At 36.0% G+C, this 19,009-nt stretch overlaps 1 protein-coding gene across 9 annotated transcripts in view; it reads right to left on the bottom strand.

Moving 5' to 3' along the window:
* The window catches only part of LOC309441201 (sodium channel protein type 2 subunit alpha), a gene marked incomplete at both ends in the record, with an annotated part of 54,321 nt that overhangs the window by 25,755 nt on the left and 9,557 nt on the right, over positions 1 to 19,009 (bottom strand). For 2 of the 9 annotated variants that reach the window (XM_082055716.1, XM_082055719.1), the window contains 11 exons: positions 295 to 774; positions 2,400 to 2,756; positions 4,159 to 4,332; positions 5,265 to 5,503; positions 7,112 to 7,244; positions 8,221 to 8,601; positions 11,801 to 12,088; positions 13,440 to 13,646; positions 14,464 to 14,605; positions 15,174 to 15,237; positions 18,601 to 18,873. In XM_082055716.1, the coding sequence (XP_081911842.1) occupies positions 295 to 774; positions 2,400 to 2,756; positions 4,159 to 4,332; positions 5,265 to 5,503; positions 7,112 to 7,244; positions 8,221 to 8,601; positions 11,801 to 12,088; positions 13,440 to 13,646; positions 14,464 to 14,605; positions 15,174 to 15,237; positions 18,601 to 18,873 (2,738 nt within the window). Of the gene's footprint in view, positions 1 to 294; positions 775 to 2,399; positions 2,757 to 4,158; positions 4,333 to 5,264; positions 5,504 to 7,111; positions 7,245 to 8,220; positions 8,602 to 11,800; positions 12,092 to 13,426; positions 13,647 to 14,463; positions 14,606 to 15,173; positions 15,238 to 18,600; positions 18,874 to 19,009 lie in introns of all 9 variants that reach the window. The other 7 variants (XM_082055723.1, XM_082055721.1, XM_082055724.1 and 4 more) reach the window with 7 other exon arrangements.

Raw genomic sequence — 19,009 nt, forward strand, 5'->3', positions numbered from 1 at the left:
TTCTGGTACCCAGGGCTATTAAGTTGGTTCATTTTCTTGCTAATGATTTAATGAAATAAAACAGAAAAAATTATTAATTAAAAAAATAATTGTCTTCTGCATCTTGATTCTTACTGTAAATGCAACACTGTACTACCGTCTCATTCAAAACACACAACCTTACATCAATTTACCTTAAATATCATTACAAGTTTGTATACACCATTATACAGAAATTAAAGAGAGATTTTAATTCAACACTAGTAACCTCGGGGAAAAAAATAAAAGCATCCAAGCATATAGAAACAGTCTTACCTCTTTGCTTTCTTCCAGGTCTGACTCACTGCTGAACTCCTCTGTATTTAAATTTTCAAAATCTGATTCTCCGACAGCAATTGGTACTGTCACCGTGAGACTTGGGTTGTTTATGAATGACATGTAATCACTTTCATCAACAACATATTTTTCCACGCTGCTTCCTATGCCACTGGTAGTTCCATTCCCTTCTTTAAGATAGGCAAGGTTTTTACCTATTTCTACTATTGTGTGGTTGGAAATACAGCTGTCTTTTTTGTTGTTTAGATCTTCAAGAGGTTTGATTTCATCTAAAACTTTCTGCTTTCTAACAAAGGCTTTTTGGATGAATTCACGCACTTTTCTTTTCACATAATCTATTCCCTTCTGAATCCTCGCCACAGCAATCTGGAGATTGTTCATTTCATTATCATCGTCTGTAGCAGCAAGGTTGTCTGAACTGAATGAGCTCAGCAGCAAGGCCAGAAACAGGTTGAGTACCTAGAAGACAGTAAAGAGAAAATATACTGGATCTCTTATTTTTAAGTCATAAAAGTAATTCCATTATCAGTTGTTTGAAATGATATAATTTTTATTTCACAGTTTGCACTTTATTTCAACCCCCCTTCCTGCTATTTTTTCTGGTCCATAATCCCTATCCCCCATATTTTATTACAACTTGGCAAAAAAAAAATTTAGGTTGTTTAACTTGACTCATATAGGTGAAAATCTGAGCTGTTTGTTGACTTTATCCTCCACACTGGAAGCAGTGCAGGTCTGCTCCTCAAAATGGAGAATGGCATAAGGAGGCAAGATACAACAAAATTTAGTAATTTATGCAAGCTGCATCCACTGTAGTGTTCATAGGTGAGGGAAATGCAGGCAGACTCCAGTCTTCTACCATTCAAAACACCATAGTTTCAGTGTCTCTAATTCAGAATATAATAAACTTACATACTTGTCAAGAACTTATCAGTCTATTTTTGCTTTAGGCAGGAAAGCTGGCTAAGAGATAAAGAGGCTACAGATGTGATATGCCTCAGTTTTAATAAATTATTTCAGACTTTCTTGCATGATATTTAACAAACATACAAGAGAAATTTTGAATACATGTCATTATAACAGACTATGTGCAAAATTGATTAAAAGTCATATTTAAATGATATTTGTCAATTCTTCCTGTTCAAACTTGCAGAATATTTTAGGAGGTATACTACAGGAGTCTCATGTTACTCTGGTTAAATTTGGTATTTATGCTTGTGAATAAGCATATTTATAAAATTCATGGATGATACCAAAAAGAGAAGGTATGCTAGCACTCAACAAGCAAGAACTACAAGTGGGCATAACCACGGTAAATTGGTGAAACGATTCAAAGTCAATATGGTATTTAATTCTGAAGTACTAGTGTGGAAATGCTGGTTATGAAAAATGAAAAGTACATATGCAGAAGGTGTGAAAACTGGCCAGGTGGAAGTACTGCAGAAAAGGACATACAGACTGCCTCAGAAAAGCAATGCTGGTACAGAAGTGTCATGCGTCATTTTGGGATGTATCACAAGCAAAGTTGGGTGTAAGACATGGAAGCATAATTATTCCACATTATTCAGTACTTATGTCTTTATCCAAAATGCTGCTTGGGAGGAATTCAGAAGCCAGTGGCAAAAGACATAAGTAGTTTAGAAATCATTGCCTATGAGAAAAAAATAAACAGCTAGCCTTATTTAGTTTCAGAAAGAGAAGACAGAGTGGAGACAGTAAGCCTTTAAGTAATAGAAATGTAGTGAAGAAGACCAACTGTTTTCCATCACTGTTGAGACCAGCCAGTTTAATTGGCTGCGAAAGGTTATTTAAATTAGATGGGTTTTTAAGGGGATTTTTAGCTATAAGCATAATTCAGCAGTGATCTTACTAAAGAGGCTATAAACTCACTGAAGATTTAATAGAAAAGGCAGACAAACATTTTTCATATACGATCAAGGTATAATGGAATCTGGTTTAGAGAAAGGGCAAATTAATTACATGATCTGCTCAAGTCCTTCTCCAGTCTTCATCCCTGATTCCTAAATCACAAAAAATAGGAAATATGTTCTAATAGTTTTTTAAAATCCCTACTGATTACGTACCACTAGGTTTCCAATCACCATGACCATCATGAAGACTGTAAGGCACATAGTTTGGCCTGCAACCTCCATGCAGTCCCACATGGTTTCTATCCATTCCCCGCACAGCACTCGGAATACAATCAGGAAAGAGTGGAAAAAGTCATGCATGTGCCAACGTGGAAGTTCACAGTCACTGGAGATCTTGCAGACACATTCCTTGTAGCTTTTCCCAAACAGCTGCATCCCCACCACAGCGAAAATGAACACAATGATGGCCAGCACCAGGGTCAGATTCCCCAGAGCCCCCACTGAGTTGCCAATAATCTTAATCAGCATATTTAGAGTTGGCCAAGATTTTGCCAGTTTGAAAACTCGAAGCTGAAAAACAGAAGAATAGTATACAGTTATTCATGTTACTAATCGTAATGAAATTATTGCTATAAATTTCATATTTTGGTTACCCTGTGTTTAAATCATATCTCATTTAACCTTTAGAAACTTCAGTTACAAAATTTATGTTTCCAGTTCTTTGTAGAATACTAGACATCAGCAGTTGTAAGTCCTGATTCAAGTCATAAGGAGTCAGAAATACTGTCTCTATGCTCATTTCAATTACCACAAAGACTCCAATTCAGACTTTGCTTCTTTTGTTGACTTTAGGTATCTATAAACAAGTTGTACTTGTTGGAAAATTTGGACAAAACAGTCTTTCTCCTTTTGTTAACTCTAAGATAATATTACTAAAAGTAAACCAGCACATGTGAAATGTGATCAGTTTAACAGGACTGTAAGCGTATAGACAGCCTGCAGATCACTTTCATCTTAACTGGCCGAGAGATGGAAGAAATGGTGTTCCTAAAAAGAGAAACAAGCTAGATTTGTTAATGACAGGCATACGAGTTGCTTGCATGTATCTTTAACAATATATTTTCTGTCATTTAAAATAAGCGTAACCTGTCTTACAAAGTTTGTCATACAACATAGAGAAAAAGAGACAAAGGAAAGTGTTACATTAAAGTACAAATTGAAATGACAAAAGTGAAATGATTTGGAAAGATTCAGCAGATCCTCTGACAACTGGAGGAGGAGAATACTAAAAGGAATCTAAATCTAAATATTAATTAATCTTCAGCAAGATCAAGGTTTTTCAAGTTCCTATTTATGATAGAGGCATCTAACAACAGACAGAGATTCTGTAGTGATTTCCGACCAGAAAAGCTGTTAGACAGTGATGGACCCTTGCAGGGGATGCTAAGAAGGCTGCTAGTGATGAGAAATCCCTATAGAAAGAAAAATCTTAAAACTACTCTCTTCTAAAATGAACCATGTAAGCCAACTGGTAATGGAAATCTATCAGCTAAAACTGTCAATAAACTTTTATTAACTAATCTGTTATTTACTAAGTGATTTACTAATCTTCAGTCACAGATAGTGAGGACCTGTGGCTCTTGCATTTTTTATTCCCTCATTTATGGAGAACAAGACTCTAAGAGATACTACTATTAAAAAATGTTAATCCTTAAAGAACACTCACTGCAAGAACAGAATCGATGTTGACAATATCTTGAAGAAGAAATAGACATTATTAAGATGATATGTAAAACAAGCTTGACATAATAGATACATGACATCTAGTGCATATGCAATTTCATATTTTGTAAGTCCTTACGAAATATATTCTGACTTAGGCAAATATTTAAAGTACCAACAAAAAATGCACAACATTCATGCACAAATACAAAAACGTAAAATAGAAACTTATTTTATTTAGTATATTTACCAATCTGAATGATCGAAGGACAGATAATCCTTCTACATTTGCAAGGCCAAGCTCCATTAAACTAAGACTCACAATAAAACCATCAAAAATATTCCAGCCTTCTTGGAAATAATAATAAGGATCCATGGCAATTATCTTGAGAAACATTTCTGCTGTGAAAATTCCAGTAAACACCTGCAAGGAAAATACAGTTTCTTAGTATAGTTTAATGAGAAAATATTAAAAAAATAAAACTAGTGGTATCCATTTCTGGTAAGTTGTATCTTCAGCAAGCAGTCCATGCTAAATCTCAATAGCTTCTCTATATTGCCATATATTGGGGTTAGGAATTAAATTCAGATTTGAAGCTTACATACACATCACAATGTTTGGTTTCCAAAGAAAAAGAGGTAAATGGGAAAAATATATTTTTTATCTAGACTGCTAATATGCATGTATAAATACCGATACACAGAATCTCTTCTAATTTTAATGTTCAGTTTTTCCTCCCTAGATCTCATATTTGCCCTGGGGACATCTTTTAGCTTCTAGGGCTAAAAATAAGTTAATGAGAGGGACAATTATGTTATTAAGAAAAAAAATTATACTGAAAGTTGAGGAGAATTATTCTTCTTCAGCATGACCTGTGGAAGGCACTGTCATGTCATTTCACTGTTTCTTGTGGCGTTGCAGTGTATCTGCCAAAATTACTGGGTCTTTCCCCTATACAACTCCTTGAACACCCAGCACCTCTTGGAGGTGCTAGTGAGGAATGGAACAAGTGTGGAAATGGAAGTGAAAGTTCTTATGATTTGAGAGCATCCAGCCCAGAAAAAATATTGGATCAATTCTTTAACCAGCTTTAATGACAGAAGCTGAAGGTTTTAAAAATCAAAATGCATATTAACTCAATAAATCTTACTATCTTTTGCTTGATAAAACAAGAGTGGCAAAATTCACAAATATCAACAAGGAGGGATTCAGTAAAGCTTTAATTTATCTTCAACTATCCCAAGCCTACAAATATCTAGTCAACATTTTCTTTTAAACACATGTAGTACATAGGTCACAAAGAATTATTTAAGAAAAATGCATTTGACATACATAGTACATCATGAAAGACTTACAAGGTTTCCTACTGAAAGCACACCACTGAACTGTTCTGTCATTGGATAGTGCTCCATGGCCATGAACAGGGTGTTCAGGACAATGCAGATAGTAATGGCCAGATCAACAAATGGGTCCATCACAATCAAATTTACAATATGTTTGACTTTCAGCCAGGGAGTACAGCAGTCCCAAATCAAGCAAGTGTTAGCAAATTTATACCAGCATGGTGGGCATTTCTGTCTGGATTCTTCCAGTTCTAGAGAGGAAAGTGAAAATAACATTTTAAACATATTTCTCTCATGCAGTATCACTTGGGTATTTTTTGGAGGCCTAAATGCCGTTTTCCAAGGTACTGTTGATAAATTGTGTTGATACTGTATACCTTTTAAAACCAAGGCTACTGTCTGTCAAAAGAAATTATAATTAAATTTTAAATTTTATACAAAAAGAATACTAAATATTAAACAGATAAAATACCCATTCATAAGCAAATGCTACATGGGATGCAAAATAGAAATTTGTCTTAGAAATCTCACATACTTGCTGGGTGATGAATGGATTAAGAGCAGCCGTGGGGAGAAAGACTTGTGAGAATCAGTGGATGAAAAATTGAATATTACCCAACATGCGCACTGGCAGCCCAGAAGGCCAGTCTCATCCTAGGCTGCACCAAAAGAAGTGTGGTCAGCAGGTTGAGGGAGGTGATTCTACCCCTCTACTCAGCTCTCCTGACAGCCGACCTGTGTCAAATTCTGAGGCCTCCAACATAAGGAGGACATGGACCTGTCAGAGCAGGTCCAGAGGAGGGCCACGAAGATGATCAGAGGGCCGGAGCATCCCTCCCATGGAGACAGGCTGAGAGAGCTGGGGTTGTTTTACCCTAGAGAAGGTTCTGGTGAGACCTTATAGCAGCCGTCCAGTACTTAAAGAGGGCCTACAGGAAAGATGGGGAAGGACCCTTTATTGGGCAGTGCAGTGACAGGACAAGGAGTATCAGTTTTAAACTGAAAGAGGGTAGATTTCAGTTAGATATTAGGAAGAAATTCTTTACTGTGAGGGCGGTGAGGCACTGGAAGCAGCTGCCCAGAGAAGCTGTGGATGCCCCATCCCCGGGGAGTGTTCAAGGCCAGGTTGGATGGGTCAGTGAGCAACCTGGTCTAGTGGAAGGTGCCCCTGCCCATGGCAGAGGGTTTGGAACTAAACGACCTTTAAGGTCCCAAACCATTCTATGATTCCATACATAGAATTAATAAAATATTTAAAATTTTCCTCATGAAAGATAAACATTTAGAACAAATGTGAAGTCAGACATCTATTTAGATAATGTTATGGTCCACATGTGCAAAACTGCTCATTATTACCTTCCCATTTGCCATTTCAGGCATAGTCATTTAAGCCTCAAAGTAATGTTTTGCCATTTCTTAGAAGTAGTTACTTAATTCCGTTATTCAAATTAATTGTATTTAGCCTTACAGAAAGAAAAACATGGTCATTCTCTTGTGAAAATATATGTCTGGTGAATCGGTAGAGGGAGATTGTTCTACTGCAAGAAGCCTAGTCATTTCAGTAATCCAAAAAGAGCTCTTACTGCAAAGCATAACTTCTCTGGAGACACACGCTTGGATTTAATTTGGAACTTTGCTGCTTCCACCTCAAACCTATTAGTGTATTGAAAGCTTGACTGCTTTTCCAAATATATCAGTCCATCTTAAAAAAAAAAAAAATACTACTTCTGTGTACAAATCTCATCTTGCTTGTAACCTTTGGGCTGAGACGGCTGCTTTAAAATACCACTACTACTTAAAATATCACACATTTAACAGCACTTTATGGCATCATCATACAAAAATTCTCTGTTACATACCTTCCATTGTGTTTGTAAGCATGCTGGCTATACTCATTGCTCTTTGCCTTGCACTAGGATCTGTTAGGTAGTCCATAGGAACATGATAAGAACTAGACCGCCTCTTTCTTAAGTCAGTTTCTGTAGTAGTTCCCTGAAAATAAAATACTGATTAAATAGCCTATTGACTGTTAACACTTTAAGTTGTTATAAAACTATAATGGGTTAAAACACTCTGCTTTTCTGCACCATGCTCCATTTATGTCATGGTTTTGCAACAGACTAATGTATGCCTAACTTTGTATATAGGAAATAGCCAAATACATCAGTAGGATTGCTCTTGCGCTTAAAGAATACGTTTTTAAGCATTTTGCTGAAACAGGGCTGAGACATTAACACAGATTTTAGACTTAAAACTCTTATTAGACTACAAAAAGTTCCACAATGCTTCTCAATGAGCTTTGCTGTAAATATCTTTCTAGTTAGGTGGTGAAGTATTTTTCCAAATGTGAAAATGCACAGCCCATGCAGCCAGCAGTAAAAGCACAAAGTAAGTATATTTTCTTAAGATAACTCTTGATTTAGAATAAATTATGAATTTCCTAGCACATGTTTTCAAACAAACAAACAAAAATTAATAATGTTGACATCTCAAAATAAAAAACAACCAAAGCCTAGAATAATTAACTATGTGACAGGAACAGTATTGCAAGCCATGTAAGTTGTACTATCAGTGTCGTATCAAAAGTTTATTATGTGGTCATTAAATACTCATTTAATATATTCCATTAAGTAAATATAACTGATTTATAGGATTTTTCATTATGATATCCTGTCTGATATACAAATACAGAATCTTCCAGTTAAGTCTTCAGTAAGCATAATGAATCAATGGGTATAAGACTAAATATACTACATTTATTCAATGGTTTACTATGTTATTCTGTTAATTCCCAGTAAATTAGCACATATTTTCAGGTTCTACTTTAGCTTATGACTGGAATATATGAAAGGAGCATTCACAGCTTGTCCAGAAAGGGAATCATTCCCAAGTGACTAAATTTTGTAGAAACAGTGGCTGATGACACAGGGAAAGGACATCATGCCTGAGCTATTGCAGACTTCCTTACATTGCTAGCAGTGGCTGCTTTATCAATCATCACCTCTGGCAGAAGCTGTCCTGTAGGTGACGTCAGAGCTGGCGGCCCACCGACTAAAGACACAACTCCGTTGCAATCCACAGTGCTGTGCATCTTCCCATTTGCTGGAAGTGGAGGTACTGTCCTGGATGACCTGCTGGCCTGACTTATGTTGCTGTTGCGCCGTTCACCATGTCTATGAGGAACAAAGAGAGAATCTCTTCTGCTCTCATTGTCTTCAAAAGTGCTGTGCTCATCATCAGCAAAGTCATTTTCAGATCCTACATCCTTTGCTCGACCTCTGAAGCTGAACAGACTTGTTCTGCTGTTGCGCCTTGGGGAAAACAGGGAGCCGCGAATGCTCAGCAAAGACTGTAGGCAAATAAAAACAATGATTATCACATGAAAATCCTTATAAATAAAATGTTATCATACAGGGGCAAAAGCCACAGTGTTAATATGTCTTAAAGGGTAAGGTCATCTACAAAGAAACAAACCGGTACAGCCCCCCTCCTCCACTCCCATTTGGATAGTAAACAAAGAGCACATAAGTGACAGACAAAGACTAGTTCTTTTACTACTTTGGATATATGAAATCAATTGGTTTAATTAGAGTAAAAGAAACTGCTTGACAGAATTGTTTCCTCTGCCATTCTGCCTGTTTAGTACCAACTGTTCATAAACCGAGTAAGCCCATTTAGACACTATTTACCCCAGGTTGGCATTAGTCTGACAGGCTGAGTAAATAAAATTTTAGGCAAATCTCCCGTGACTCAGTCTGCACACAGAGGTAGCTCCCGAATACTGTTTGAAAAACATACTTTTTGTTGTTGTTGTTCAGATACTACTCACATAGGCCACAATAAGGTTTTTATTTTTTTTTTACAGTCTTAGCTAACTGTATATGCAAAGATATTCCTGTAATTTTGTATGAATAGTCTCACATGTCTTCATCAGTTTACTCATGTAAGTGCTCTTCTATGGGAGGATCTTTTCAGGATCAGAGTCAAAATAATACTCTAATCTTTCAAATAATTATACATGTTCTTAACTTTAATTCATGTCAGTGATTCTCTTGACTGATTAGCATTAGCATCTGACTTCACCCAAGATGTCTATGAACAGCAGAGGTGATACATAACAAAGCAGTGTCTTTGTGTCTCTTTTACAACTTATCTTTATGGACCTGAGCCCCATTGTTCTGGGTACTGCAAAATGCAGAACAAAAAGGCACTCTGCAAAGAACTTATCATCTAAGTGTAACACAACAGATGGATACAAAAAGAGAAGGGAATACAAGGAGGTAAAATTGATGGGTTTGATAAACAGTGGTCTTAGCTCACCTGAAGTCACTTCCCTGTCAAGCTTTCTGTAGGCAGCATGGTAAAAGAGAGTTTTAAAGAGGGATTTGAGGAAAGCAATGAAGTGTTCTGTGGAAACTCACGGGAGCTTCTTCCAAGCATGAGGGGCAGCATACCAGAAAGAGCTCAAAGAAACTAGTTTGAAAATTTAACAGGAGGTTATGGATGCTGGCATGGGTCAGTCAAAGCTGGGACTTGACTGGTTTACTGTGAGTAGACAAGGTGGGTTGGGAAAAACTTTAGGCACAGTATGTTTTACGGTATTAAAAATTATCTTTAGGTAGATACGATTCCTAGCAGATTAGGTAAAAGCAATGAGGTAGGTTAGTGCCCTTTGCAACAACATTCTTGATTAATACAGCAGTAATTGGGACATGGAAAGAGGTCCAAGTTAAAAATGATTCACAGTTGTGGATCCAGAGTTTAAAAGAAAAAAAAAAAAAGGCAAAGGAAAGAGAGAGAGGGAACTAGATAAAGTCATTGGGGAAATCCCTGACAAAACGGTCAAAGGGGTAAAAGGATCTTCTAAAGCACAACTAAACCAGGAGAATTGAAAGGGGAAGAAATCATGAATGTTAGGAAGAATAAGTTTTCAAGAAGAACATAATGGTCAGATACATTAAAGGCAAGTGAAATGTCAAAGAAAATGTCAAAGATTAGATAGAAATCCAAGTTTTTTCTAGGAAAAGGTTATTAAAAACCGGTGAGTGGATTTTCTGTTTAGTGGCTAGAACCCAGAATGAAAAGGAACTAGGGTTGGAAAACCAGAGACAGGAGGATTACTAGACTGTCATAGTAAACAGCTGTAAATGAACTTGGAGATGAAAAGGTAAGAGAACAAAGTTGTATGAGGAATGCTTCATTTCTTACAACATGGATGAACTGAGCTGCAGTTGAATAAGGCTGTGGCTTGAATGAGGACACAGGCAACAATATATACCTAAGGGATCAGATGGGTTTTCAACATTAAGTTGATGTAAATGGATATCCATGTGAAAATTTATATGAGGCAGAATGAATCACGAACTAACTAAATTCAGCAATGAAGCATTACAGAGATAAGTTAGACAGGTAACAACATAAAACATTGGCAGATCAAGGGAGGCTGGGGAGGAGGAAGGATGCAGTACTATTAAAAAAGGAAGTACATTAGGAAGTAAGTGGAAGGAGGAGTTAGCTTGGCAGAAATCGGAAGCTAGAAACTCTATATTACCACCACAGTCTGGTCTAAGGAGAACAGTCCTTAATACGAAAATATTGGATGAAGAGCTCTGAGCTTCTTGGAGAATGGGAGCTGGAGAAAGTAATACATGAAGAGAATATGGATGCTCATGATGTATTTAGTGATGAAACAAGATTTCCAGACACAGTAATAGAAGAGGCTTTAAAAGGAAGGCATTTGTTTAGTAGTAGTAGCAAAAATGAGGGAGAAAGCAAGTCATAAAGACCAGGGAGAATCAAGAAGGTGGGAATAAAAGGAAGAAACATACTGAGGCACACAAAGGGGCAGAAAAAGGATAGAATGGATATGGGATCTAGACTTGAAGTGCTAACGGGAGAATCAGAGATGGGCAAATGAAGAGGAGCACTGAAAACTGTAGAAGGGGTGACATAACAAAATTATCAAATAAAATAAATATCTGGATGGGAGATGCAGATGGCAGTCTGAGTCACTCGTGTTTCAATATAAGAGAACACATGCAAGGACAAATTGCCACAGATAATTCCACCTTCTTTAAGATAACACAATTAATGGTCTCATATCAATTAATTTGTCAAATGCCATATGAACATTTATGCAATTTCTACTGGGTGTTTTGCATTCCAAATTTAGTACTTTTCTCTTTTAAAACAGAAAATTCCTTTGTCTGTGTGCACCAAATTTTGAAGCCATTGATCTATGATCATGTGGAACACATCCATCTTGATGGGGAGACAGGTCCATTTTCATTAAGAAACTTAAAATACAACTCATTTTAATTGATACACATTATTTTGATTTTTTACACATAAATTCAGAATAAAAACAAAATCTCTCAAATTCTTACAGTTTCATCTTTGGCTGCAAGTATTAACATGGTCATACTTCTATTAAGATATGCAAGAATCTATGGTATCTTTCGCAAGAATCGACCAAGCTACTTTACAGGGTTTTGTTTATATGATGAGTAGACAGCAAAGGTGCTTAAGAGGTAACAATACTATGGTACCTGGTGTGGCGAAGAGAATCTCTTTTCATATGTCAGTCTATTCCCCTCAATGGAAAATCGGAAACCTTTTCTTTTGATGCTGTCCTCCGATTCAGATTTGTGAAATTCTTCCCCATCCTTCTCGTCACCTTCAGATTGTTCTTTTTGCTTTTTTTTCTTTCTTCTATTCCTTCTCTCTTTAGCACTCTTTGAGCTCAGTTTTGATGCCTCAGAAGAACTTTCGGAGAATCCACCTATTCCACCTACTCCACTATAATCTCTTGAGTCAGCTGCTGCAGCTGCTGCTGCTGCCTATATGTACAAGCACATATGCAATTTATGACATTTATACAAACATACACCACTCACTATTTTAAATTTATTGTCATTCCTGAAAAATAATGATTTTGATATAAAAGCAATGATCCCAATTTACTGAACCCAGCATTTCATAAGTATAATTTGTGAAATAGCACAGGAACCATAATTTGCCACTGCTCCATAAACCAGGGGTGAGAGCAGCCCAAGTCACCAGGCACCTGTTTTAAACTGAAGCAATATGTTGCAATAAATTTTTCACCTATGTAAAAGTAAGGAATAAAATCTCAAACAACAGGAAAAAGCCCTGTTAACAGGAAGCAAGACTTTCTTACACCATTTTGGTGGATTTTGAATACTCTGTAGTCTATTAAGGATCTGGTGTAAAATTGTTTATCTCTGTTTTGCAAATCATAACCATAGATTTGAACTGAACTGCAGGCTATTAAAGGCCTGTTGCTGTTTGAAGTGTCAAACATTTGTGGAGCATTTGATTAACATTTAGTTACAAATTGTCGTAAAAAAAAAAAGCTACAAACCAACTAACCAACCAAACAAAAGAATCCCTGTTGCTGACTTTATTCATGTGCTTACATGGAAGACATGGTTCAACTTCTGCTCTATGTGGCCACATGCCAAGCAGACATTATCAATGATCCTATTAAAGATTTCAGAGTCTCCAAAAACTGAAAAGGAATTTCAAAGCAGTATGTAATCATGATGTCTGTACCACAGAAGTGTTTTCTCCAGTTTCTCCACTTTTTCCCATTTTCTTTAAAACTACAACACTATGGCTTTCTGCTGTGAGAGCTGGGGAAGGAATAGAAAAAGCCAAATGTTGCTGAAGCAAAAGATTTCTCCCACAGCACCTATAGAATTTTTGCTTCTGTTAATTAAATAAGCAGAATTCCTGGGCTTTTCCCCCACACATCTCCATTTTACAGAATCACAGAATAGCTGAGGTTGGGAAGGAACCTCTGGAGGTCATTGTCTCCAACTCCCCAGCACAGACAGGGTCACCTGTTAGTCAGGACCGTTTCCAGGTGGCTTTTGACTATCTCCAAAGATGGTGATTCCATAAGCACTATGGGCAACTTGTTCAATTTCTCAGTAAAAAAGTTAATTTCCATTTTAGCTTCTTGGCTATCATTTTGGTCATAAATTGACAGGTTATCTCAAGCCAGCAGAAACAGTGCAATGGAAAACTTTAAAATTGTTTGCAGAATGAAGGAATTTGTAAGATTGGAAGTAATATTTTATTAGGAGTAAGGCAGCAAAAGTATCTTCATATGTGGACATAAAGCATCCAATCATAATCATGAATTTTACTTTGCAGGGATACCTGAGCTTCTTCCTGTTGCTTTTTCAGCTGTTCCAGCATTTGCTGAAATTCTGCTTCTTTCTGTTCTGCTTCTTCCATAGTTGCTTGATTCTGTTCTTCATAGGCCATGGCAACCACAGCCAGAATCAAGTTAATCAGGTAGAAAGAACCCAGAAAAATCACCAAAACAAAAAATATCATGTATGTTTTCCCAGCAGCACGGAGTGTCTGGGGAAAAAGAGATAATACACATTTTTAGTAGACTTTTAAATACTGTTGCATAATATGGTAGCATCTGTGTTATAATCTAAAAATACATTATGAAATTGCTTTGTGTTAGCACAAGATTATTTAGTTACTTTTTCCACATACAAATAGTATTACATACTGGATACATGTGCAAAAATCCAAGTTTTATGTCTACTATGGTCAAGGTAAATAAGATTCTGTAGCTTGAATACTTCAGAACTTCTACCAATGAGAATCTGTAGTAGCAGTTGATGCTCCCACTATATGTCTAGATAGAAGCCTTTACATCTAACAGTAGTGGGGCCACTAACCAGCATCTTACCTTGTCTCATCAGTCCCAAACTACAATGCCACAGACAGTGCAGTATACAAAATGTTATTCTGGACAACATCACTGTCCTGTTCAGGTTAATGATATGTGTAGTTCAGGGACAAGATATAACCTTTCAAAGACAAAAAATTTGTACAAGACTGCAAAAAAATTTAACTAGCATCTATTTACTGCCTGTTTGGGCAAGAAACTTTAACAACTTAAGTTCATTTACTCATTTGTGAAAAGAAACAATAATGCTTAACCCCCTTCATAAAATAGCAGCTATTTCTTATAATGTATTTGAGTAGCACATGGGAACCTAAATCATGAACAAGGCCCCTACTGTTTTACACAGCTTAGATTTATGAAATAAAAGATGATTTCTGTTCCAAAGGCCTTGGGGACACGTGAATGAAAATAACTATGCAACTACTATGTAATAATGGTATTGGTGATGGTGCTGTTATTTTAATAAGTCCTCACCAGCTGGTAAAGATTCTCCCAAAAGTCCTGAGTCATCAATCGAAACAGTGACAAGAATGCCCAACTGAATGTATCAAAACTTGTGTAGCCATAGTTGGGGTTTCTACCAGCTTTCACACATATATATCCTTCTGGACATTGACTACAAAAGAAGAGGAAATGCTATTTTTAACAACTACTCTAAATTACGATATGCTATAGTAAATCACAAAATTGTTCAGGAGTACCAGTTACTAATGAAATTATGAACAAGTAAAATGTTATTCTACATACCTAAAATAAAAGTATATATACTATTGGTTTTCAGTTTTTAATTCAATTTCCTAATGATATTTCAATGCTTTAATAATATAACTAATAATAATCTACCCTTCCACACAATTTGTCATATCAACACATCTCCTCCAATACAAGAGAAGAATGTTAACTGGTATGGTTGATGATAAACATTTGTCAGCAAGCTGGCAGTAACATTTGTGCACATCGCATTCACGTGGTTACCTTTACAAAATTAGCCTAAGATGCTGAAGATAGTGCCTGTGTAAACTCAAATCACATAGATGGTTATATTTAGGTATAGCTTCAATTGCAAAACATCAGTAATTGAAAATCTACAGTACAGTTGAAACTGAAGTTGACCACCTGACCTTCTCACAGTAGCTAATTATTTTTTATTGATGCATAATGAAAAATGATGACCATTTTCTTACCCTGCATCTGAGCTATTGCCACACAGCAGAGCATCACTTTGTCCTTCCAAGAAGTAGAAATGACCTGTTTTTTAAAAGAAATGAAAAAAAAGGTGATGAGAAAGACTTCATTTATACCTAATGGAAACTGAGCAATGATACAGGCTTTTACACTTTAAATAAATAAGCAGAGCCACAAACAGTTTAACTGCAATACAAAATGATTAGGAATGAAAAAAAAAAGGCATGGAAAATACTGATTTGCCAGAAAAATGACTTTCCATAGAGTCTTGAAGTTGGCCTTTCTTTAGAAAATACAATAGAAGTTGTACAGCTAATCCTCAGTAACCTTCCTAAATAAGTAAGATGCAATAGGTGGATTACCAAATTATGTATTAATCTATCAGCAAATGAGTGAACAAATACCAGAAAAACAAGACAAAGGATGAGGGCAAGTCCGTGCCTTTGTTCATGCATTCTAGTATATGCCATTTAGTGTCATTAATTTATAACTATTTATTACATACCATTTTATTCAAATATTACTTGGAAAAGTACTGAAATTTTTGCAGCATGAAACTGGACCTTAACTTGAGCAGCTGAAGGAAAAACCAAGCTTCTATTGTACATCACAGAAAATTACTACACAAAATTTTATAGCAGAGGAACGTACTTAAGAATTTGTTGAATAGGCTAACTATCAAAATGAAGTAAAATATAATTTAAAGAGACAGAAGTCTTAGAAGCTCCTGGCACATTCTTTCCTTTGTTCTGCTTTGAGGCAGAAAGGGAGAGCCAATTTGCCATCAATTCCTAGTTTGGGATTCTTATGGTAAAATGGGAATCTCTAGTGGAGATTTTTGGGTCAGGTGGCATATTAAGCTAAAGTTGCCAAAATTAGGTATGTTCTGGCTGTTCCCAGGAAGCAGATGGTTCCATGAGATTCACTGCCAGCTGGCATGGACTAGTTTAGCTGGCCTGAACTATTATAACTGAGGGTTAACGCTAAAGAGACCAGCAGAGAACTGCAACCAGTTCCTCTTGACTGCTTCTGTTCTGTCACCACCAGTATATGATAGACACACCATAAAATCTATTTATCTTAAAGAGGGATTATGTGCCTAACTTATGCATCTGCAAACTATTACCAAATGTAAGAAAACAGTGGATTTTCAGACATTCCAGTGCTCACATAGTCATGCACTGTGGGAGATCTAACCTCTACTTAAAAAGTTTAAAGATGCAGATAGGCACCAAGCTGGATTTTTGAAATTGGGCCTAATTCACATTCTGATGTGGCATAGCTCCTCCTCTGGAAAGCAAAGGATCCAGTTAAACTATCCAGTCAGCTCAACTGTCAGCCTACTATTTTGAAAAACATTTAAATAATATTTTTTTCAACACAAAGATGACAATGATAAAGTAATAAAAATAGTCAACATGAGTTTATAAAAAAATGCCACATGTAAAATTATTCCTGTCTCCTGCCAACTTAAATAACAGGACAACAGTCATGAGTACAAGTCCTACATGACACTTTCATAAACAAATAAAGGAGATATGTTCTGGCTGGAATCATCACAAAATACTTCAAAATCAAGATTCTCAGAGAGCAGTTGCCAGTGGCCCAATGTCATAGGGACATCCTTCTGAAGATCTTCCAGGGGTCCATGCTATACATAGTTTTCATAACAAGTTTCATTACCAATTCAAGACATGAAATAACAGAAAAAAATGCATCAAGTATTCTGAAGACATTAAGCTAGGAGAGAAGATGATTGAAATTTAGAATGACCTTTGCAAACTGACAAGCTGGTCCAAAAGCAATTGGATTTGTTTCAACAAAGACAAGTGGAAAATGCTACAGTTGACAAGGCAAAATCAAATACGTAAATGCAAAGCAGACAGGATCTGGTCACAGCCACTGCTGTGCAAAAAGATGCAGCGACTGTCATGAACTGCAAGTTAACCGTGAATCAACAATACGATGCTGATATAAAAATTATGTAATTTTGAGATGTGTTATAGGAATATTCCAGATGAGGCAATTACTTCTAATTTGTACATTTATTAGAGAAGGAACTACCAGATTTGAGCATCTCATTAAAAAAAAAAAAAATCCAAACAAAAAAGAAAAACCAAAATCCCAGACTAATTGAAGAGTCCAAAAAAAAGAAGAAAAAAAAGTGAAAATAGGTATAGAAAATGCAAAACAGAAAATAGGTTTGCTTGGTTTAGAAAAGACCAGAAATAAACAATATAAGAGTTTTAAAAATATCCTGAAGACTAATACAAATGCATCTATGATTATCTTAGTTCTAACTCCACAGGAGAAGTAGTATTATAGTCAATCTTAAATTAGGAAAATTTAGATCAGATATTTAGGAAGAAGTTCCTATTTGTGTGATGTAGTACCAGAAGCAGCTGAAGGGGAATGGAATGGAATCTGCTTTTCAGATGTTTTTAAGAATAGGTTATCATCCCAAACCTTCTCCAAGACGACAACTATGATACTATAATATAAGTATGCTGAGACGACAAGTATATGAGATTATAAGGCAATGAGACTTGGATCCAAAAGCATTCAGCTGTTAAATTGAGGTTTCCCGGCTTTCAGGGATACGATCATCACTTAACAGCCTTTATATAGAGTTTATAAAAAGACTGAGATTATGCCTAGTTATAAAATAAAACCCCTAAATACATGAAAATAAATAGGAGAGACTGAAGCTATTTACCATTGTGAAAGACAGAAAATAAATATGCTATAGATATGTTGAGAGTAGCTCCATCTGAATTTTAAAACATTTTTTGTTAACACAGTAGTGACATTATTAAATAAAATGGTGAAAATACTGTATTATGAGGCACAAAGGTGACCAAAATGCTCATTTCTTGATTTTCCACTATAAGCAACAAATGAAAAGATGCATAATATGAAATCTAGTTCTTATTTTACTAGAATAAGAAGCATGGTAGAAATTACCAGTACTCTTCTAGAGACATGTCTGTGCTGTGCACGGAAGTGTGGTGCAGAGACACTCAACAAGTTCCAGAAGAAACAATGCAGCTGCACTTACATGCCATGTTCAAATGTGGATTTATGATATTGGGCATTATCTTGCACTAATATAGTTATACAATTTCAGATCCCATATTGGGACGGTCACACTGTTTCAGGAGGCTTGAAGAATTGCTTTGTGCTGCAATGCAGATTTACTCTAAAAGTCATATTCAGGAAAAGGTAAAAAGATATTTTGGTACAAAGGACAATAATATATTAAACTATATTATGACTGTTCTTTTATTTACTTCACAAAATGGATGCTTTTATTTCTCTTGGCCAGATTACACCATTTTAATTGCAATGGAAAGATACTGATGCTTTTGTATCTGTTTTAAAAAATTCCAGAAAATCAATGCAGTAGATGATATGATTAACTCTTACTTCTGTCTTCGATGTACTCATCCCAGTTAAATGTTGTCATTGTTGCATTAATAAATGTACCATTTTCACCTATAGAGCTATTAAAGTAGGAAATAACAGTTGTTTCAAAAGTAGAATTGTCTGGAGGCCACTGCAGGCATTTATTCCTCAAGTTGCCCATGAAGAGCTGCAGCCCTATTAGTGCAAATACACTCAGGCAAAACACGGTCAGGATCATAACATCCGAGAGCTTCTTCACAGACTGAATTAGGGCTCCCACAATAGTCTTCAGGCCTGCAAAGAGAAGAGATTTTTATTATGATGCTAAACAGACACTAAACACACACACACACACAAATCATGTGATTTTTCCTGACAAGATAAAGATTTCATGCAAAATGACAACTAAATGAGTCTAATATTGGTGATA

This window comes from Streptopelia decaocto (assembly GCF_964273445.1).
Source record: "Streptopelia decaocto genome assembly, chromosome: 6".
NCBI classification, from domain to species: Eukaryota; Metazoa; Chordata; class Aves; order Columbiformes; family Columbidae; genus Streptopelia; species Streptopelia decaocto.